Source organism: Saimiri boliviensis, chromosome 8 (genome assembly GCF_048565385.1).
Source record: "Saimiri boliviensis isolate mSaiBol1 chromosome 8, mSaiBol1.pri, whole genome shotgun sequence".
Lineage (NCBI taxonomy): Eukaryota > Metazoa > Chordata > Mammalia > Primates > Cebidae > Saimiri > Saimiri boliviensis.
The window spans coordinates 115,731,340-115,753,948 of NC_133456.1; the positions used below are offsets into that span (position 1 = coordinate 115,731,340).

Consider the following 22,609-nt stretch of genomic DNA (forward strand, 5'->3'; position numbering starts at 1 on the left):
AAGATATTTTTGCTGAACAAGCATTTGGATTGAAAAATTTTTTTTTTTCAGCATTTGAAAATTATTGTCACTTGCTTCCATTTTTTGATTAAAAAATTCACAATTATTTTAATACTTTTTATTCTATAGGTGTTATTTTTCCCTTGCTTTTTCACAAGCTTTTCTTTTAGTTTTCATATATTTATGATGTGTCTTGATTTGATTTCTTTTGGTTTATATTATTTGAAGATCACTTATCTTCTTGACTCTACAGGTTTGTGTTTCTAAATTTGAAAAGCTTTCAGCAATTAAAGTAGACACTGCATCTCTAAGTACTTTTCCAGCCCACTCTTTGCTTCATTTCCTTTCAGGACTTTGATGGCAGGAATGTTTAGTCTTTTGGTGTAGTTCCACAGGTCCTGGAAGCTCTGTTCCTTTTCTTCTTCTGTCTGTTTTCTATCTGTTGCTCCTGTTGGATGATTTATATTGCTTTACCTTCCAGATCGATAATTATCTCCTCTATTTCTTATGTTACTGATCCTATTGACTAAAATTTTAATTTTGTATATTGTAACTTTCAGTTTTAATATTTCCAAATTTGGTTGTTCATTTATCTTCTATTCATTTTCTAACACTTTCTAATTTTTGGTTGAAACTTTGTTTTTTCATTTGTTGTAAGTGTGTTTACAATTGTTTGTTGAACATTTTTACAATGGTTGCTTTAAAAACTTGATCGGATAATTATAACGTCTTGGTCATCTGGTTGTAGCCATCTGCTGTTTATCTTTGTTTATTCAACTTGAGACCATCCTTGTTCTTGGTATGATAAGTAACTTTTAAAATTAAAATCAGGACATTTTAGGTATTATGTATTAAGTGTTAAATTCATTTATAATATCTAATAAAATTGTATAGTGTGGATAATACACAGAAATGAAAAAAATGCTCAAGAAGGACAAACAAGTAAAAAAGTAGATTTTGCAAATTTGAAGGTATACCAAGTTATTAGCATTTTTTGAGAGAGTCACATCCCTTATGATCACCCCTTCCATCAGCCCTTCCAGAGATGTCAGCATCTTAACCTCAGTGAGATGGGAAAGAAACAAAAGCAAATGCCAAAGCTACAGCAGTTAGATTGCTTCAAATACATCTTTATTTTGGCAGTTGTGGCAGTGGGAATCAAAGAAAACTGGGTTTAGATACTTTTATTTTCTGATCCAGGGTCTTAGGCCAACTTGTGACTGAGCAGGCTAATCAATGGGGTATACTAGAAACTTCTCATCCTTGAAATGGTCTCTATTCATCAACCAAAATCAATAAGCTCTGGAACAACCACAGATAATTTTCTTAATATTCATCAGGAAATTGAGAATCCAGGTGGTGAGAAAAGCTAAAAGGTAAAGGGAGAGTCTCAGTCAAATCCTTGTTTCTGGGTTGGATGAAGACAGATTTCTGTTAAACTGGTATGAGCCTAAAAATTAACACAGTTTTCTTTATGAGTTAGGTACAAACTCAACTAGTTTTATGATAATAACATACTAGTGTATCATGCTGTCATGAATACATTGTGGAAAATAAATATACCTACACACAGGGGCACACATTCACAAATATACCAAGGCATTCCATTTTTTCAATATGTTATTCTGCAGCTTGAGGAGATAAATTATTTGTGTTTATATTTTGAACCTCCAGGAGGGCAGAAATAAACTCTATGTCTTTTAAAACAATGCTCAGTGTGATTTAATATGTAAAGTTAATAAATATTCTAAGGTGATAATGAGGAAGGTGATAAAATTATCACTGTTCAATATATGTCAGGCATTCAGAAACAATTTATCTATGGCTTTTCTTGGCAGAAAATTCTATATTCTGGCTAGACACAGACACAGTGTTTTGAAGATGAAGTCACTTCAACCAGGTGCTTCTGTTTTAGCATGGGAGATAAACTCTTTCTATACACAAAGTAATAATTTTTGACATAGAAAATGCCAAGTCATTGAATACTTACTGTTGATTAATATTACTGATATTTATTGTCAGGTGTTCCTGCATGTATCTTCATTCTCCGTTACCCTTGCCCTCTTTATCATTTGATTATGTTATTTATTTAACCAATATTTATTAAGTACCCAGGGAGAGAGTAGTTTAAGAACAAAAGAACAAAAACAAAACAAAAACCCTGCCCTTAGAATCTAACACTCTAATGTGATAAAGAGAAAATAAGCTAAATACACTAGTAAAATATATGGTATGTAAGTTAGGGATATGTGTCAAGGACAAAAATGAGTTGAATTTCTAGAAAAGTGACAGAGGAGCCATCATTGAGTGATGTGTGAGTGAAGACCTGAAGGATGTAAAGGAGTGAGCCATCCTGCTATATGGGGAAGAGCTTTCTGGGCAGAGAGAATGGCCAGTGGAAGGGCCCTAAGACAGGCCTGACATATGCTGCTGTTATGGTTTGGCTGTGTCCCCACCCAAATCTGATCTTGGCTTGTAACTCCCCCAATTCCCACATGTCATGGGAGGAACCCAGTGGGAGGTGAGTGAATTATGGGGGTGGGTCTTCCCTGCACTGTTCTTGTGATAGTGAATAAGTCTCATGAGATCTGATGGTTTTAACAACAGGAGTTTCTCTGCACAGGCTCTCTTTTTGCTTGCTGCCATCCATGTAAGACATGACCTGCTTCTCTTTGCCTTCTGCCATGATTGTGAGATCTCCCCAGCCTCTTGAACTGTTAAGTCCATTAAACCTCTCTTTCTTTTGTAAATTTCCCAGTGTTGGGTATATTTTTATCAGCAGTGTGAAAAAGACTAATACAGTCAGGAACAGCAAGGAGGTCACTGGGGCTGCATTGGAGTCAAGAATTGAGAGAATAGTAGGACAGGGACACACAAAGTTAAGAAAGGGAGTACCTATTGGCCCTTTAGGTCTTTGTAATGAATTTGCTTTTAATTCTGAGTGAGATGGCAGGCTCCCAAATATTGAGGACTTCTGGTTTACACCCTTTTTAACCTCTTCACTGTGACTACTATGCCTGGAGCTGAAGTACAGGAAAGGGAGGCCACCAAGAGCCAGTTACTTTATCAGAAAAACTTTGGTATGAGCATGGTGTGTGTGTGTTTCTGCGTGTGTGTATTGGGGAAGAAACTGCAGATGCCATTATCAGCCCAATTACAGACATGATAATTTGGAGACACATAATAGATATCCAGGTAGAGGTGTATAGATATATAAACCTTGGTCCAGAGCTCTGACCTGTGCTGAATATAATTTGGTGAGTCTATATTTAGATGATATTTAAAGCATGAGAATAGATGAAATCAACAATGATGTAAAAGTGGGTAGAGCAAAGAGAAGTCACTCCAAAACTGAGCAGTCAAGCTAATGAGGAGAAACCAGAAAAGAACATTAGAAGAAATGGCAAGGGTTTAGAGTATCTGCAAGGATGTTAATATATTGATTGACCCCGAAATTTAAGCAGGTAAAAATGGACAGAGGGTACATTAGAGGGTCAAGTTACAGTGAAAAGGTGGTAGGGTCAGTGAATTGTAGGTCATGCAGTAATCAAAGGATTACTGAAGTTCATCATGTAGCAAAGGAGCTGGAAATGTAGGAGGTGATGACTGTAGTGTAAGAATTTAAAACTGACATCCAGTCGTTATAGTAACTCGTAATGACAATGTCTAGGATGAGACTACTAGGTTGACAGGCTGAGGGAGACTGAAGGATAAACACACTGGAAGAGGAAAGTCACAAAACTGAAAGATCGGACTATTACAAGGATTATCTGTGTAGTGTTGAAATCGTAAGAAATTATGACAGTTCTGCTGGATGGAGTGAAAACTAGGAACTAAAATCTTCGGTGGATGAGAGAAGACCTGGGAATGCAGCCCTGATGACTGCAAAGGACAGTGGTAGTGGTGGGTTGGTCTGATGACACAAAGCGCAGAGCTGAATGCCCTTAAGACGACGATTCCAACTCAATAGTCAGACTTAGCACTGCTGAGGTCTTGGGAAGGATAACAGCCCCAGCTGGAGAGAGCTGATGGGAATCAGTGCTCCCAGGAGAAATAGGGTTTCAGCTATTGGGAAAAGATGAAAAGAACATTTACAGAAGACATCAAGGATAAAATGGTTGAGTAGGACTTTCAGGAAGGGCAGTGAAAAGGTGTTAAGGTGGTGTACACAGAGCTATTTGGGAACCAGGAATTTTAGGCTCCTGTCGTGATTGAACTAACAGTGACAAAGACCATGATAACTTCAAGGGAGCTAAGGTGCTGGTGGCCAGACTTACTGGGCGGCAGAGGATGGGAGTCAGTCCAAGAGCTACTGGATTGGTTGGTCTTCCTGTGTTCTGAGATGTATACATACATATATGTACTAAATGCCACCAAAGAGAAAAAAAAAAACTTCCAGATTTGTCTCTATAGCCTTCTGAGAATCATAGAATCTAAAAGTTTGAAGGGTCATTAAAAGTTTATCTTTAGAAAAAATTTTTTCCTGCCACTGGATTTTCATTATCACCTCCATTTGCTTGATACTCAGCCTCTTCCCTTTTTCCTTCTTAATTTTTGGAAACTGTTTACTCTTTACTACCGAGACCCCGCAGACCTGGGCAAAGTTCTGAACACTGTTTGGAAACCACGGCTGAAGATCCACCCCTGTGGCCGGCCCTGCAGGAGAGCCAATTCAGGTTCAAAACCTGAATGAGAGAGGGTGGGTTTTGTGATGGATATTACGGAAGCATGAGAAATGTTGAAATATAGAATCATCAGGATGAAGTGGTTATTTAGATGTAGGGGGTGAGGTTTGTGCCATAATAGTGGTCTTTGTAGTATTACCATGACGAGTACAGAGAGAGAACATGGAAGACTTCAATTTTAAGTGTATTAAGTTTAAACTGTAAGAATAAGTAGAACTATCTGTAGGGAACATCTCCAGGGAATTTTAATTTAATAGAAAATTGGTGGGCTACTGGAGACCAGGAAAAAGGTCTGGGTTAGAGATAGAAACCATGGAATTCTTAGGATATAAATTGGAGGAAAGCCTAGTGATGAGGGACACACGGAGGCAGTGGGGACCAGGAGAGCTCTGTTTTCAACAGGGAGCTTCAGTCTGTGTTGAGTTCTGCTCACACTCTTATCTGGGCAGAGCCCTGAGCCTCAGAAGAAAATATCTCTGATCTGAAGTATGAAGAAAAAATGTTTTCCAAAGGCTTTCCTAAGCAACAAATGCTGCCTTCTATGGATTGAAATCAACTGAATTCCCTCCACTGTCCTGCTCCCTAGTGTTGACAACAAAACAAGTTACTTACAGAGAATGGTCAAAATAGCTCATATTCTTGTTCAGGCCATCTATGGTTTTCATGTCCTCTGGTGTCAGCTGGAAGTCAAAAACCTGTCAGAAATGTGAAAAGATCAATTTAATTTCCTTGAGGCAATTGCCGTTCCTCTTCTTCCCTCTTCACAAACACACAAAATCCATGCAGGATTACCTCGTTACCTCCATGTAGGAATTTGTGTAGGATTTATGAGTGAGTTGTCATGGACAAATGATTCATTCAGTGGCATGTCATGGGAATTTGTCCATTTGTAAAGTTGAGATTGGCATTGCTAATCCTTCCTCAGAGACTTTTTTTGGGGAGCTGTCATTGCAGCAAAGAAATCCTAGAAAAATTAAGCCTAAACCTCACATATCTAATTCCTTTATTTTACAGCTATAGAAATCAAGGGATGACTTACCCAGCACCATACGGTAGGGGAAAACCCAGGATTAGAACTTGCTTATAACCCTGTCTTTAGTGTTCTTTCCAACAATCCCACTCTCCCTTGCAGCACTAGGGGACAAAGCAATTAAATATGGTGCTTAATATGCATAGAATGTAGAAGGGGATAAGCTTTACCCAAATACACCTTGAGAGCTTTGCAAAAACCCATATACCATGGGGAAATGATGTGGCTCTGTCAGTCCCCTGCTGCCACCACCCTGTCCTATACCTGGAAGTTCTCTTTGATTCTCTTCTCAGTGAAGCTTTTGACCAGGACCACCACCCCCCGCTGCAGCTGGTAGCGCAGGGCAACCTGGGCTGGAGTTCGCCTGTGCTTTTCAGCAATGGCATTGAGTACTGGATCCTCCAGGAGAACTGGGTTGTCTTTTTTCACCCTGAGAGGAGAGGCAGAGATGCTTTAAGTCTGAGGCTGAATATCCATTTTACTTGGGGGCTGCTCATTTTGGTCAGGGGTGCTAATCTCCTACAACATTTCTCATTACCTTCTGGCCATCTCAATATCTGTTTGCTTCTTTCGTTACATCCAAAAAAGGACAAATGAATGGAAGATGGCAGTTCTATTGAGTTCTTATAATGTAGGTCTGGGTTAGGTAAAAGGTTTACAAGTGAATTTATTCCTGCCGTCTATTTTTAATTTCTTCAGATAGTTGAGAGATTACTTCAGAAGGTAAAGTATCTATGAATAAAATAATTTTATGGGCCAGAAGTGGTGGCTTACACCTCTAATCCCAGCACTTTTGGAGGCCAAGGTGGGAGGATCACTTGAACCCAGGAGTTCAAGACTAGCCTGGGTAACATGGTGAAACCCTGTCTTGACAAAAATGAAAATAAACAATTAGCCAAGCATGGTGGTGCAGGCATGTAGTCCCAGCTACTCAGGAAATCTAGGAGGGAAGATCCTGACTTGAGTCTGGATGGTCAAGCCTGCAACGAGCCATGATTGTGCCATTGCATTCCAGCCTGGGTGACAGAGTGAGATTCCCCATCTAAAAAAACAAATAAACAAAAAAACAAAACAAAACAAAAACCACAACAAAGTTACTTTATGGAGATTATTACCAATCCTTGCCTGGGTCAGACCCCAAGGCAGCATATCCAGTCATGACAATGTCCTTGGACTTACAGTACTCCAGGAGTTTGCTCTGGTTGAGGTAAGGGTGACATTCCACCTGCAGAATGCCAAGCAGGAGAGTTAGGTTACAGAACCACCAAGTTTACCAGGGACATGCAGTGCTGCAGTGCATGGTATCAAATATCTTTTAGAATCCCAGCAACACTGGCCAAGCCATGATGGTCATCCACAGCTGTACCCATGAAACTCCCAAGGGCTTCACTTGGGATTACAGCCCATGGAGGGCATGGCACTGTTGATTAAATAATTAACTCAGTGCTCTTAGAGGGCAGGTTGTGTACAAGGTCAAAAGAGAATTTCAGTTTCCCAGACTGAAAACCATGGTGACATTTTCGGTTCTTGCTCATGAACCATGGTGACACCTTGGTTGCTTCTAAGTTTTGGCAATGATGAATATATATGGTATAAGTGTTCATGGGCATGTTTTCAACTCATTCAGGTAAATGCCAGAAAGCATGACTGCTGACTGCTGGATTATGTGGTGAGAGTATGTACAGTTTTATAAGAAACTGCCAAAATGTCTTCCAAAGTGGCTATATCATTTTGTACTTTTGAGAGTGGCAGGATATAGCCAAATGCTTAAGCAGATAAGGGTCAGTCCCCAGTGAAACCCTATCTCCAAGCCCAGGACAGTTTATAGCCTGAAATCCAAACTACAAGTTAAATCCTTGGACCAGATTGAGCACTTGTCTTCCTGTTGGTCACAGTTTCCTCTGGTTGATCCCCACCCTTCACCTATTTTACATATACCTACTCTTTCCTAATTGGTTTTCTGCACTGTCATGCACACCTTTGAGTGGTGTCTTCACTTTAACCTTTTTTGCGTATTCACAAACCAATCAGCATGCACTCCCCATTATGAGTCCATAAAAGGCTCCAGACCCAGCCACATGTGGGGACTTTCCTGCCTTTGGGTAGGGGGACCAACCCTGCATCCCCTCTCTGCTAAAGCCATTTTCATCACTCAATAAAATTCTTCTCCTCCCTCCTTTCCCTTCAATTTCCAGCATTCCTCATTCTTCTTGGATGTAGTACAAGAGCTTAAGAACCACCAAACTCAGGTACAAGCTATCACACAGCTATGGTTCATCAGCCTGGTCGAGTGAGGCGCTGGTGAGGCATCACCAGCTGGGGATCCCTGGCTTGCAAAGTGACCAAAAAGAAATATTCTACATCATTTCCACCAGCAATTAAGAAGAGTTTCAGTTTCCCTACATTCTCTGCAGCAGTTGGTGTTGTCAGTGTTTCGAAGTTTGCCCATTCTAACAGGTGTGCGGTAATATCTTTTTAATTTATGATTGTCTAGTGATATATGATGTTGAGCAACTTTATTGGATTATTTGCCATCTATATATCTGTGTTAAACTGTTCAGATCTTTTGCTCATTTCTACATTTGGTTGTTTATGGTTTCTTATTCTTGAGTCTTAAGATTTCTTTGTATAATTTACAAATCAATTTTATATAAGAAATACGTTTTGCAAATATTTTTTCCAATCAGGGATTTGTATTCTCATTTTCTTGACAGTGTCTTTCACAAAGCAGAATTTTCTAACTTTAATGAAATCCAGCTTATTCGTTCTTTCTTTCATGGATCATGCCCTTGGTAATATATCTAAAAAGTCATCACCATACCCAAGGTTATCTAGTTTGTTTTATACCTTCTAGGAGTTTTATAGTTTTCTATTTTACATTTAGGTTTGTGATCCATTTTGAGTTAATTTTCATGAAGGATGTTAAGTCTGTGTCTAAATCTTTTTTAAAATTTTTGAATATGGATGTACAGTTTTTTCAGCACCATTTGTCAAAATTATTTTCTCCACTGAATTCCCTTTGCTCCTTTGTCAAGATCAGATGACTCTATCTGTGTGGGTCTATTTCTGGGCTCTCTCTGTTCTATTCCATTGATCTATTTGTCTATTCTTTCACCAATATCACATTGTCATGATTACTGTACTTTATAGTATCTCTTAAAGATGGGTAGTTTTAGTTATATGACTTTCTTCTTCAGTATTGTGTCAGCTATTCTGTTTCTTACTTTTCAGTGTGAACTTTAAGATGAGTTCATTGGTATTCACAAAAATAACTTACTGGTAATTTTATTGGGATTGTATAGATCTTACCCATATATTTTTATTTATTTATTTATTTATTTATTTATTTATTTATTTATTTTGAGACAGAGTCATGTTCTGTTGCCCAGGCTGGAGTGCAGTGGCATGATCTTGGCTCACTGCAACCTCTGCCTCCTGGGTTCAAGAGATTCTCCTGCCTTAGCCTCCCAAGTTTCTGGGATTACAGTTACGTATCACTATACCCAGCTAATTTTTGTAGTTTTAGTAGAGACATAGTTTCACCTTGTTGGCCAGGCTGGTCTTGAATTCCTGAACTCCGGGGATCTGCCCGCCTCAGCCTCCCAAAGTGCTAGGATTACAGGCATGAGTTACTGCACCCAGCCCACTTCATTAGATTTATACTGAAATGCTGATTTGTATGATGTTAATGTAAATGACATAGTGTTTTTAATTCTAAACTCTACTTTTTCATTGCCGATATATAGAAAAGCAATTGATTTTTGTATATTAACCTCACGCACTACAACCTTTTTATATTCACTTGTGAGTTCCAGGAGATTTTGTTGATTCTCTCAGTTGTAATTGAGTATTTCTTTTTCTTTAGGTTAGATTCAAGTAAAACTTCAGGCACAGGCTCTAGTAAAATATCTTCTGCTGAGGGCAGGCCCTTTAAAGAAAACATGGCTACTCTGGGCTTCTCCAGCCAGAAGCATGAGGAGATCTGTCTCTGGTATTCACTGCAAAAACTTGATAGACAGTAGAGGTACAACTTACAAAAGTGTGGAGGCCTCCCTAAGACTGGGTGTCCCTGGAGTATTCTCTTTCAGACTTGTCCACATTGAGCTCCCAGCAATTCAGTAATGACGGTGTAAGTTTTCCTACTCAGCGCTGGTCCCAACTGTGAAACACTGATGGTGTCTCTATCAGCTTATCTCTCCAGAACTGGGGACAGCATTTTGCCCTGTGACATCAATTCTCCATTGAGTCGAATTGCTAGTTTTCCATCTGATGAACTGTTTACATTATTTGAGGATGTGAGTAATGACTTTTTAGCTTGTGATCCACAAGCCCGGAATCCAAGAGTTTGGCAAATGAACTTCTGGCTGCATGCTTTTTTTTTTTTTTTTTAAATTAAATTAAATTTTATTTTATTTTATTTTATTTTTATTGCATTTTAGGTTTTGGAGTACTGTTTGTTCCCTGACTCCAGTGATTTGATAAGAGCAATGGACAGAGATCCAAAGAAAAGCAAGAGACCGCATTTAAGGCTCACTTGAACTGTGTTCTCCAACCCCAGCCTGCAGGAAAGGCCCCGTATTGGCTTAATTATCAGTGCACATCAACCTGCTATGGAATTGCTGCATGTGTGTTTGCTTAGTCATAACACTAAAAAGTAAGGAAGGGTAGCTCATTAGATTCAGGGCTTAAGACCCACCTGGACCCTGTAACCCTTACCTGAGTGAATGTCTCACTATGATCAGTTTGCTGCACATAATTAACCAGCTGTACTTTTGCTCAAGCTTTCGAGGCCATGTAAAGTCCCTCCCAGCCAATCAGCCTTCACTTAGCCAAATTCTTTTCGCCCTTTACAGTTCAAGGTAATGTTCAGATTCTCCTTTGGGTCTTCATCAACTACCGAACTCAAAACCATTTTTTTTTTCTTTCTCTAAATTGATGATGTGCAAAGTGGAGGTAAAATTCCCAAGGGTCACAAAAGAAAACATTTTAGAACTACTATTTGTTTTTTTCTTCAAAAAAAAAAATAAATGAAGATTTACTAATAGCCAATTATAAACTGATGATCATCCTCACTTAGTCTGCATGTCAGATGTTTAAATGGAGATGTGGCCACCTGGCTGAAGTGTGAGCCTTCCCCAGCACCGATGGATTGCCAGTTCTTCCTGCAGTCATGTGACTTGCCTCATAATCCTCCAGGATACTGCAGGTTATGTGTTGCCCATTCAAGTGGGCTTATCTTATTGACTAGACTTTAATAACATTTTTATATTTTGTATTGTGGTAAAATATCCAAAACATAACTTTTACCATGTTTTCTTAAATCAACTGATTACGACAATCTCATGCTTAAATTTTACCATTTTAATGATTTTTAAGTGCCTACTTTAGGGACATTCAGTGCATTCAAATTGTTATGCAACCTCACCGTTATCCACATCTCTCTCAAACTTATGAAAAGGGACTGTCTTAAAAAGCCTACTCGGAATCCAAACAGTTGCTTTTCATAAGTTTGGGAGGGATTTTGTACTGTGGAGAGGCTCAGTGGTTATCTCACAACACAGCCCTTAAAGGAGTTGGCAAACATAAAAATGAATCATCCATTTTCTTTTACATACAAATTGATATGAAATTATTTTCCAAATTTACTGATCTTTTCTGTTTAAAAAAAAAAAAGGTGGTTGTCAGCTGGGAATGGTGGCTTATGCTGTAATCTCAGCACTTTGGGAGCCCAAGGCAAATGGATCACCTGAGGTCAGGAGTTTGAGACCAGCCTGGCCAACATAGTGAAACCCTGTCTCTGCTAAATATACAAAAAATTAGCCAAGCGTGGTGGTGACTGCCTGTAATCGCAGCTACATGGGATGCTGAGGCAGGAGAATCACTTGAACCTGGGAGGCGGACATTGCAGTGAGCTGAGATTGTGCCATTGCACTCCAGCCTGGGCAACAAGAGTGAAACTCCATCTCAAAAAAAAAAAAGAAAGAAAAAAGAGAAAGAAAGAGAAAAAAAAAGTTGTTGTCAGTCATTCACTAGTTTTAACTTCTAGAACCAACCACTATAGCACCTGGTAGATTATACTCTTAGTATTTTTTTTTAAAAACCTTAAGATTATTTTTTGATAAGGTGACATGCACTCTTTTCAACAATTCAAAGTGTGTTCTCTTCCCTTGAAGCATCTGATGTTGAAAGGTAAAATACATGTGAATGTCATCAGGTAGCTTTGTCAAATTGAGAATAGAGGAAGACAAAGAGCAGAGGAAGCAGTTGGTGGGGCAGATGGCTGGTGCTCACCTGGTTGCAGACGGGCTTGTACTTGAGCCCTGGCTTGTTGAGGATCATCTCCAGCTGCCTGCGGTTGAAGTTGGACACCCCGATGGACCTGGCCAATCCTGCGTCCTTACACTTCTCCATGGCCTGGAGAGGAAGGTGTTGTGAGGAGTAATCTATGTAGCCAGCTAGAGGCAAATAATAAATGTCTGCAGGCTAGAGGCAGGCGAAGATTGAGTATGAGACAGTGGGAGCGACACAGCCTTGCAAAGTGCAGATGTCGATCAATAAGGCACGAATGGACCGAGTAAGAGAAAAACGAAAAGTAAATAAGTAAAATAAATGGGCACGAAGATGGAATGAAAACAATGTGAGTAGGTGGCCAGGACAGAGTTAAGGGAACTAGCATGGTCTTTAGTGAATACCTGGAAGAGTCTGATGGAGCAATGGCAAAACCAGTACCAAGTACCAAGAGAACAGGAAGTGCAGCAGGTGTGGCCTGAGAGGCAGGTCTTCCACCCGTGGGACCACTGGCTTCTGCTTTCTGACCTAATTCCCTGCACTGTCCACTCACTCACAATGTCCAGTCTCACATGTCCCCTTGCTGTTCTTGGACACACTACTATCTCTCCCCTCTTAAAAACATTGCTGTGGCCCAGCACAGTGGCTCCCTCCTGTAACCCTAGCACTTTGGGAGGCTGAGGCAAGTGGATCTCCTGAGGTCAGGGGTTTGAAACAAGCCTGGCCAATGTTGTGAAACCCGTCTCTACTAAAAATACAAAAATTAGCCAGGCATGGTGGCACATGCCTGTAACCCCAGCTACTCGGGAGGCTGAGGCAGGAGAATTGCTTGAACCCAGGAGGCAAAGGTTGTAGTGAGCCAAGAACTTGCCATTGCACTCCTGCCTGGTTGCCAGAGCAAAGCTCCATCTAAAAAGACAAAAACAAAAGAAAAGCGCTGCCTTGTCTCTCTTTCTGCCTGCATCACTCTTTCCCCAGATATCCAAGCAATCAGTTCCTGCATCTGCTACAAGTCTTCGCTTTAATGTCACTCTTTCAAAGACGCCTACCCTGCCACTCCGTTTATCACTGCAGGTCTGTGCCCCAAACCGACTCCAGCACACAGCTTTATTTCTCACCCCCACCTACCACAGCACCTCCCCATGCATGGACCAATGCCCTGGTTCTGCTCACTGATGTTCTCTGGGTACACAGAATAGAACTTGATACACCCTAGGCACTGAATAATACTTGCTGGATGAGTAAGTGAATGAAATGTGAAAGCAGAGGCAGAGGGACATTGAGGGCTCTCCCGAGTCTGAACTTTGGGCATCTTAGACCAGGTCCCATTTCCCGAATTCCTTGTGTATTTTTTCTGTCTCCTGCAAGGTGCAGAGATGGGCTCACTGGAGCTGCACTCACCTCCCACATGCTGCAGAGATCCACGGTGTCAAAAATGATCTTTCCCTGTGAGTCCATTGGGAGAAACTCCTCTCCAGGCTGGAACACAGGAAAGAAGGAGAGTTTGCACAAAGCTCTGCCTGGTCTCAGCCAACCTTAGGGCCTATAAACCTTGAGACTGATGGAACCCTCCATCCTATTCTTGAATAGATTTGTAAAATTATGCTAACGGCAAAGGCAGCACATGTAGGAAACATGCATCCTAGAAATGCCTTTGAGCGCTACAAATTTAATCAATATTGTCTGTGTCAAGGCTAAGCTGAGGCACTTAGGATTCTATCCTGGGCAGACTCTAGGGTAGTGTGATACCCAGCAGGCCTCCTGGTCCTGGACCCTTGCAAAGAGCTCTCTCTCTCTTGCCAGTGACTTGTCAGCATTCAAAGCTGAGTCTTGTCCTCACGGAACTTCCTGTTCCGCAACTGAACTCCACTGTCGGTCATGTGGGTTTGAGCTCCAGAGGATAAGAATTTGAAAATATTGTCAGTACATCCACAAGACTGAGGCAAAGCTGTTTACACCACTGAACTCCTGTCACTCTGGGACTAGTGTTGTGAACTGAGTTTAGAAGAACTTCAGAAAACAACAATAACAACAACAACAAAAAACAATAAAAAGCACAAGAGAAAATCTTAAAAGTATCATCTCATCCTCAGAAACTGTTTCCTTTCTTGCATTCAGTGACTAGTATTTATGTTGATCACCAAAGTAAAACAAGTTGTGCTAACCTGCAAAGATACCGGGTAATGAATGAGGTAAAGATTCACGTAGCTCAGCTGAAGTTTCTGTAGTGACAGTTCCAGGCCTCTTTGGACCAATTTTGGGCGGGAAAAGGTGCCCCACAGCTGCAATGGTTGGAAGAGAAGTTGTGTGATAGTACTCCTTCAAAAGTCTTTGAGACAGCTTAATGAAATGGCAAATAATCATCAGCAGCCAAATCCTCTTAAAGAAGTGACACGTTATTCCCAGTCATCATAGCAGATTTTCATATGGAATGAAGATGATAAATGTAGAGAAAAACTACCAGTTTCATCAGATTCTCAAACTTTAGAATGTAAAAGAATAATCTGATTTGCTTGTACAACATATTCCTAGATTCTACTCCCAACATCATAAATCACAACATCTGGAGAGTAGACTGGGAAATTGCTTGCCAGACAGGAACCCCAAGTGATGGTGATTCCACAGGCTCTGGTTTGATTGTATTAAATGGTTAGGTTTCCCAAAGATAGTTAGACCCATAGGGGATCTCTTTTTTGGGTACTTCAGTTACCTCAATCTAAGAAGCAATAATCTAGGGGAAAAACCATCAAAATGACTAAAGCTAAAGAAACTAATCTTTTGTATGAAAGGAGAATTAAAAGATGGGACTGGCCGGGCGCGGTGGCTCAAGCCTGTAATCCCAGCACTTTGGGAGGCCGAGGTGGGTGGATCACGAGGTCGAGAGATCAAGACCATCCTGGTCAACACGGTGAAACCTCGTCTCTACTAAAAATACCAAAAATTAGCTGGGCATGGTGGCGTGTGCCTGTAATCCCAGCTACTCAGGAGGCTGAGGCAGGAGAATTGCCTGAACCCAGGAGGCGGAGGTTGCGGTGAGCCGAGATCGCGCCATTGCACTCCAGCCTGGGTAACAAGAGTGAAACTCTGTCTGAAAAAAAAAAAAAAAAAAAAAAAAAAAAAAAAAAAAAAAAGATGGGACTGAGAAGCCTGGTGCTGTAGCTACTGCACAGCTAAAGGCAGTCATAGGTCATATGCTGGGCTGGAAGGAAGAAATGCTTTACTACAAGCTTGCATGGGATTGACTTGCATGGGCCTGTGTTCTATCTCTGTGGACTTCTTCCCCTCACGTTTAAATGTTTTGTTTGTTTGTTCTTTGATTTTCTAGCAGTAGTGAGTTCAATGAACACTAGCGTTAAAATTTCTTTGGGGTTCCTTTTCCTACCTGACTTAAATACCTAAGTTCTTTTATTTGTTTCAGATATGATGTCAGTGAATATGAAGAGTATTATTAATAGAAGAAATTAGCTCGAGTTAAAAAAGAAATATGTAAGTACATTTATAAACATTAACTTAATCTTCAGAGAAATAAACATTTATTGACCACAAAATAAGTTGAGATGCCAGGATGAAGGCTTAGAGAGGCTAAAAAACTTGTTTCGTTTTTTGGTTAAGAAATTTCACAAAGTCAAATGGAATATTCAAGAACTAAAATTTGATCCTAGTACATCTGTTTCCAAAGCCTGCACTTTCTGACTAAATCACATTACCTCATACTTTAGCTAAGACAGATTAAGTCACTTTGTCAAAACTTGACTATAGTAGAGTAGGAAGAGCCAAATCATTTCTGAGTTTAAAAATTATGATAATAATAACAGCATTTTTGGACATCTGAAATGTACCAAATACTTTTCAGCAAGCTTTACATGTATTTTTAAGAATGTAACACTCATAAAAATTCTGTGAGATAAATGATATTGTCTTCATTTTACAACATGGGAAACTGAAGGATAGTGTTTTAGTAGTTTGTCGGAGGTTGCACATATTTATTTATTTATTTTTACACTTGCTATAGACTAGGGAAGGTCACATATTTATTAAGTGTCAGAGCCTGAATTCAAATATAAAAGTCTGATTACAGAATCCACCACGTTCCTAACCAGACTTCTCATGGTGCAGGTCTGAGGAGATGAAGATTAAACCAATGAAGAGCAATTTGACAAGGAGCTCTATAGCCTAGAGTGACTTCTCAGAGACACAGACATGTTGGTACATAGTACCTTTGTGGTATAGAATATATCGTTTCTTTTCACAGTGCCATTGGCAATCTTCTTCCTGATGGCCTGCCCGATGGCTTCTTCATTCAGGTACGAATAAGCTGAGTCAATATGGCGGTAGCCTACATCTATTGCCACCTGGACGGCTTCTTCTACATTACTCATGGCAACCTGGAAGAGCATAAAGAGATAAAGCCCTGTTTGGCTCAGAAACAGATGATCAATTCTCTAAAGAGATATTCAAAAGAATATCCCCCGCCGCCTCCACTAAGGGCTAAGAGCTAGAGGTGGCAAAGCGAAATGTTGATTAACAATCAGTGGTAAATGTTTAACAACTAACTCTGAAGAAGTCCTGGTTTGTAGCATTTGCCAATTTCTATAGTGTAAATACTCTTCCACCGTGGCTAAGTTCAAGCTTGCCAAAATGCGCAAAGATGCTCTCAATACACTCTTTTGAGTCCTCATGAGCTAGACTCAGCACATCACAGCCTTTACACACCTCTATCTATGTATTTATAGTATATATATGATCTAAAGATTTGCACAATCTATAGATTTACATTCCTAACTTAATTTGCTCTATAAGAGATTATAAAATTGGTTTTGATCCAATAATTCAATGCTAATAATTATCAACATAAAGATATAACTTTAGATCCAATAAAATATTGATTTACCTATTTTAACTTGGAAAAGCAAAGAACATTTGAGGAAGAACAAAAATAGATACAGTTTAAAAAATTATTTTAAAGGAAAATAAGCTATTTAAAAATAGTTTGAAATAATTTTGATTTTTAAAATAAAACAATTATTTGAAAAGTAAAACTATTTTTTCACTCAAAAAAAATCTCATAATTATTTCTTCTTTTGGCTGCTATGCTGGTTCTTAAGCAACACTTTCTCCTTCACATCCTTATTTTTCCTAGGCATCCATTATTCTTCTGGCCCAACAGCCTGGACTCTTGAAGTCATCCATAATTTTTGTTTATATTAGAACCCTTTATACCTCACTCAGTAATTAAAATGCCTCTTTGGGTATATTTGTTTCATTTCTAACTACTGTTGAGTCAACCGAGTCTGTGAAGATTTTAAGTATCACCAGGTTAAAGAGCCAAGGAATGGCAAAAGCAATACTTCATGACAGTCTTCTTTGTAGTCCTCAGTGGTAAACACCATGTTACTCTTGTGTTGGAAAACAATCCTACAACTTTTCTTAAATAATTATAATGTTCTTCACCAACAACCACTGAGATGTGCCCTTGTAAGTTTGCAGTGCTTGATTCACAAACATGCATGGAGCCAAGGAGAAGGGAATTTTTCAAGTACCATGTGAGTCTTTTATGGCACCATCTTACCAACCTGACCTCTCAGAGACCGTGGCCACCTAGACCACACAGCTCCCTCTAAGCCTGTCTCTCTTTTCCCAAGTTCCTATGCCCCAGAACTTTCTCTCGATACTCTTATTAGTGGTGAAGAGGGAGGACTTGGGTATTAAAAATTACAACACAACTTTCTCACAAACAATTTTGCTGTGGAGTTTCTGGCACATGGTAACCATGTCAATAGGATTTCATTTCTTCTACTGTGAAATGGCTACAACTGGACAGAGGCCAGAGTAACAGCAACAGACTTACTCACCCCTGAATTCTGAACAATTGCATGCATACTTCCATGTCTCTTGATGGAGTGCCACTCCAAGAGTGGTTTTGGACAAGCAGCATCTGAATCAGTTGGAAGTTTACTATAAATGTAAATTTTAGAGCCTCATTCAAGATCTACTCAATCAGAACCTTCAGGATAAGGCCTCTAAATCTACATTTTTAACAAGATCCTCAAGTGTTTATATATCTACTAAAACATGAAAAGCCCTGACTTAATGTACAAAGGAACCTAACTTAGTGATAAGTGTGTTACATATGAGAAAAGTGAGGCCCACCTGAATTTCCCAAACTCACAGAGTGACTGATTCTGGTCAGGAACCACCTGGTACTCCTCCATCCCCAATACCATTATGGTTACCTTCCTAGGGGCAGAGGTGCCAAACCCCAGCATAGGCATGAAGTGTCCATCATTCAGGTTTACAGAAAGCAATCTGGTAAAACTCATCTTCTTCTACTTTTCCTGTCAAGCAGAGGTTTTTTCCCCCTTTGTTAAGGGAAATCTGTAGAGAAGAGAAAGTACAATGACTATTTTAATAACAACTTTAATGAGATACAATTTATATACCATAAAACCACCTTTTTAAAGTATACAAGTTAGTGACTTTTTAAAGTGTAGTCATAGAGTTGTGACCACTCCACAATTTTAAAACATTTTCATTACCTTCAAAGGAATCCCATACTCATGGAAATAATTCCCCATTTCTTCATCCCTCCACCTTCTGCCAACTACTCATCCACTTTCTGTCTCTATGGATTTGCCTGTTCTGGACATTTGACATTAATGAATTTATATAATATGTGGCCTTTTGTGACTGCCTTTTTTACTAAGCATAATGTTTTTAAGGTTACATCATGGTGTAGCATGTATCAGTACTTCATAACTCTTTATGGCTTATGGCTAAGTAATGTTCCATTGTATGAATATACCACATGTTGTTTATCCAGTTGATTAACATTTGTGTTTTCTACTCTTTTTATTATCAGGCATAATGCTGCTATAAACATTCATGTACATGCTACTGTGTGGACATATATTTTATTCCCCTTGTTTACATATCTAGGAGTGAAATTGGTAAGTCATATGACAAACCAATATTTAACCTTTTGAGGAACCGCCAAATGCTTTTTTCAAAATGGGGGCATTATTTACGCTACTAACAGCATTTTATAAGAGTTACAATTTCTCCATATCTTCTCTGATTTATTTTCTCTTTTTAATTATAGCCATCTTTGAGAGTGTATCTCATAGTTTTGATTTATATTTCCCTGAGTGATTATATAGAGCATCTTCTCACATACTTATTGCCATTTGTATATCTTTTTAGGATAAAATGTCTGTTTATGTCCTTTTCTGATATTTTCATTGGGGTATTTATCTTTTTATTAACAAGTTATATTTGTTTTGTATATACTCTGGGTACAAGTCTTTTAATATGTATATAAGATATGGAAATATTTTCTCTCATTATATGAACAGTCATTTCACATTTTGTGGGTGTCTTTAGAAGCATAAAGCTTTACAATTTTGATAAAATCCAGTTTATCTTTTTTTGCCACTTTTGCTTCTAGTAGCATTAACTAAAATTGCTGAATCCTAGATCATCAAGATTTACGTCTATGTTTTCTTCTAAGGATTTTATAGCTCTAGATTTTATATTTAAGTCTATAATCATTTTGAGTTAATTTTTTACATATAGTGTGAGGTAGGGATCCAACTTCCTTTTTTTGCCTGTGGTTATCCGGTTGTCCCAGAATCATTTGCTGAAGAGACTGTTTTTCCCCATTGAATGGTCTTGGCACGCTTGTCAAAATAAATTGATCATAGATACGTTGATTTATTTCTGAACTACCAGTTGATCTATAAAATTGATCTATGAATTTATAAAATACATATTAGCATTTAAATCACTTTACTTGTTAAAAGACTATTCAGATTATCTATTTTTCCAGTTTTAGTATTTTATATTTTTCTAGAGTTTGTCATTTCATCTATGTTTAAAAGGAATTGCAATGTCTCCTCTTTCATTTTTGATTTTAAACATTTGTATTTTCTCTCTGTTTTGCTTGATCAGACTAAAGGCTTATTGTATCAGACAAATCCCTGAGTAACCTTGAATTGGCAGTAATACAAATAGCAAGTTTTATCCCAACAGCAGTAGCTTAATAACAGCAGATACAAAACAGGCAGAAAAGGAAAGAAGAGAGAAATATTTGTGAAGACTCTCATTAACTCTATGGTTGCAGGTTAACAATTTAAGCTCTAAAGTTTTCTTTTCAATTTGCCCATCAGTTTTAAAATGTGCACAGGAATAAGCCATAACATATAAGAAGCTGGATTTCTAGCAGAGCTGGCATGCCTCTGAACTTCTGCAGGAATTTCTACTTTTTCCCTTTCCTGCTCTAATGAGTCCTCAGTAGCCAGCCTTTTTGCAGAAACAGTGCATTTGGTCTCCTTATCGTACTTTGAATATATTAGCTATTTGCAATATGTGCTCAGGCCTTGTCTATGTTTTCTGAGCATCCTGGTACTCATGTGATGGCTCACAAAGCTCAAACAGTAGGGCAGCTCCACCCCACACACGTTTCCAGTTACCCCAGTAATTCCCCTGCAGATGCCCCTCTCTCGTGCATCATTTGGTACCTAGGATCCTGTTCACGACTCCACTTGTGATGAGGAAAACTTGAAATTGTGTAGAAAAGCCTTCTCCCAAACTGGGAGGGAGCTGAGAGGCCGAAGAATGACTGTAACAAGTCCAGCCTGGTGAGCAGATGAGTTTAGTAGGACTTTACATGGGGCACTCCTGGACAGCGGCAGAACAGTTCCAGAGTCTCTAAGCTGCTTTTAAGCTAATTTTCTGGCTCTTTGCCTGCTGTGTGCCTGTGATAGGGCTGTTTCTCCTGGTAGGTTCTCAGATCCTTTTGGGGATGTTTGGGTTCTCAGGGATACCTGCTCCTCAGGTGGGCACCATGGCCTTGGCTTACCACCTGGCCTTCAAGGTTTAAGCAGCAGACATTCACCCTTAAGTAACCCGGTGGGAGACCCGTCACTCTACACCCAGGTGATTTCAGTGTGTGGCTAAGACAGCTGCAGTCTGAAGTCCCTTTTATTCTCCAATAATTCTGTTTAAAACACATGTACACACACACACACACACACACACACACACACACACACACACACAGTTTGCTGGAAGAACTGAGCCAACTGTGTTGGCTGTCTGGAGAGAATATTCCAATATTGTACATTCTGGATTTTCTGATTGGTTCTTTTGTGGTGTTAGCTGGTTTCTCTATCACTTTCTGTAAACAAATATTGGATTTAAAGACTTGATTTGATTACATTTTTATAATTTTGTGGGTACATAGTAGGTATATATATTTATGGGGTACATGAGATGCTTTGATACAGGCATGCAATGTGTAATAATCACATCATGGAGAATGGGGTATCCATTCCCTCAAGCATTTATTGTTTGTGTTACAAACAATCCAATTATACTCTTCATTATTTCAAAATGTACAATTAAGTTTTTATTGACTATAATCACCTTGCTGTGCTATCAAATATTTAGTTCTTATTTATTATATTGTTTTGTACCCATTAACCATCTCCACTTTCCTCCCCCACCTCCCCAACTACACTTTGCATCCTCTGGTAACCATCCTTCCACTCTCTGTGTCCATGAGTTCAATTGTTTGTTTAGAACTTTTGATTCCAAACGTGAGAATATGTGATGTTTGTCTTTATGTCCTTGGCTTACTTCACTTAACATAATGATCTCTGGTTCCAACTATGAAAGGATCTCACTCTTTTTTATGGTTGAATAATACTCCATTGTGTATATGTGTCCTATTTTCTTTATCAATTCATGTGTTGATGGACACTTAGGTTGCTTCCAAATCTTAGCTACTCTGAACAGTACTGCAACAACACGGGAGTGTAGAGATTTCTTCTGTATATAGCTTTCCTTTCTTTTGGGCATATACCCAGCATTGGGATTGATGAATCTTATGATAGCTCTATTTTTAGTTTTTTGATGTGCCTCCATAATGGTTAGACTAATTTACATAATGTTCTCCATAATGGTTATACTAATTTACATTTTCACCAACAGTGTATGAGCCTTACCTTTTTCTCCACATTCTCTGCAGCTTTTTCTGTTTCTTGTCTTTTCATATAAGCCATTTTAACTAGGGTGAGATAATATCTCACTGTAGTTTTTATTTGCATTTGATTTGCATTTCTCTGATGATCAGTGATGTTGAGCACCTTTTCATACATCTGTTTGGCATTGTTATGTCTTGTTTTAAGAAATGTCTATTCAAATCTTTTGCCCATTTTTAAAAAATTTGAGTTATTTTTCCTGTAGAGTTGTTTGCGCTCCTGATATATTCTGGTTATTAATACCTTGTTATATGGATAGTTTGCAAATATTGTCTCCCATTCTGTAGGGGTTATCTCTTCACAGTGGCAGTCAATTATTTCCTTTGCTGTGCAGAGCATTTTAACTTATTATTACGTTTGTCCATTTTTGCTTTGGTTGCCTGTACTTACAGGGTATTAGTCAAGAAATTTTTCCCCAGACCAATGTCCTGAAGATTTCCCCAATGTTTCCTTATAGTAGTTTCATAGTTTGGTTTCTTAGCTTTAAGCCTTTAACCCATTATGATTTGATTTTTGCATATGTCAAGAGATAGGGGTATAGTTTCATTCTTCTGCTTATAGATATT

The 22,609-nt window shown here is 38.9% G+C and overlaps 1 protein-coding gene and 1 long non-coding RNA gene across 5 annotated transcripts in view; one reads left to right on the forward strand and one right to left on the reverse strand.

Annotated features, from left to right (window-relative positions):
- Positions 1 to 1,109: 1,109 nt before the first annotated feature.
- LOC101042225 (aldo-keto reductase family 1 member C3-like) lies at positions 1,110 to 18,323 on the reverse strand. Of its 2 annotated transcripts, none has more exons than XM_003939060.4 (9): positions 18,237 to 18,323; positions 16,221 to 16,388; positions 14,169 to 14,285; positions 13,405 to 13,482; positions 12,007 to 12,129; positions 6,831 to 6,940; positions 5,980 to 6,145; positions 5,298 to 5,380; positions 1,110 to 1,369 (listed from the first exon to the last, which is right to left on the reverse strand). In XM_003939060.4, the coding sequence occupies exons 1-9, from the start codon at positions 18,321 to 18,323 to the stop codon at positions 1,327 to 1,329; spliced, it is 975 nt and encodes a 324-aa protein (XP_003939109.1). In that variant the 3' UTR covers positions 1,110 to 1,326. The 2 variants fall into 2 exon arrangements, with proteins under 2 accessions (XP_003939109.1, XP_074261227.1); XM_074405126.1 differs by lacking the exon at positions 18,237 to 18,323 and adding an exon at positions 18,154 to 18,228.
- LOC141585464 (uncharacterized) overlaps positions 7,335 to 22,609 on the forward strand; it is a 31,693-nt gene continuing 16,418 nt past the window's right edge. For all 3 annotated transcript variants that reach the window (XR_012519003.1, XR_012519001.1, XR_012519002.1), the window contains exons 1-3: positions 7,335 to 10,369; positions 15,422 to 15,489; positions 16,120 to 18,950. This is a non-coding gene — a long non-coding RNA (uncharacterized LOC141585464). The remainder of the gene's footprint in view (positions 10,370 to 15,421; positions 15,490 to 16,119; positions 18,951 to 22,609) is intronic.

Excerpts from the sequence above, each read along its gene's own strand:
- LOC101042225 (XM_003939060.4), bottom strand. The coding sequence starts at position 18,323 with ATGAGTTTTACCAGATTGCTTTCTGTAAACCTGAATGATGGACACTTC. Across the intron at positions 6,146-6,830 it reads TCTGACCCAGGCAAGGATTG|GGTGAAAAAAGACAACCCAG; the intron begins GTAATAATCTCC and ends CTCTCCTCTCAG. Across the intron at positions 1,370-5,297 it reads AGCTATTTTGACCATTCTCT|CTTTTCTCACCACCTGGATT; the intron begins GTAAGTAACTTG and ends TTTACCTTTTAG.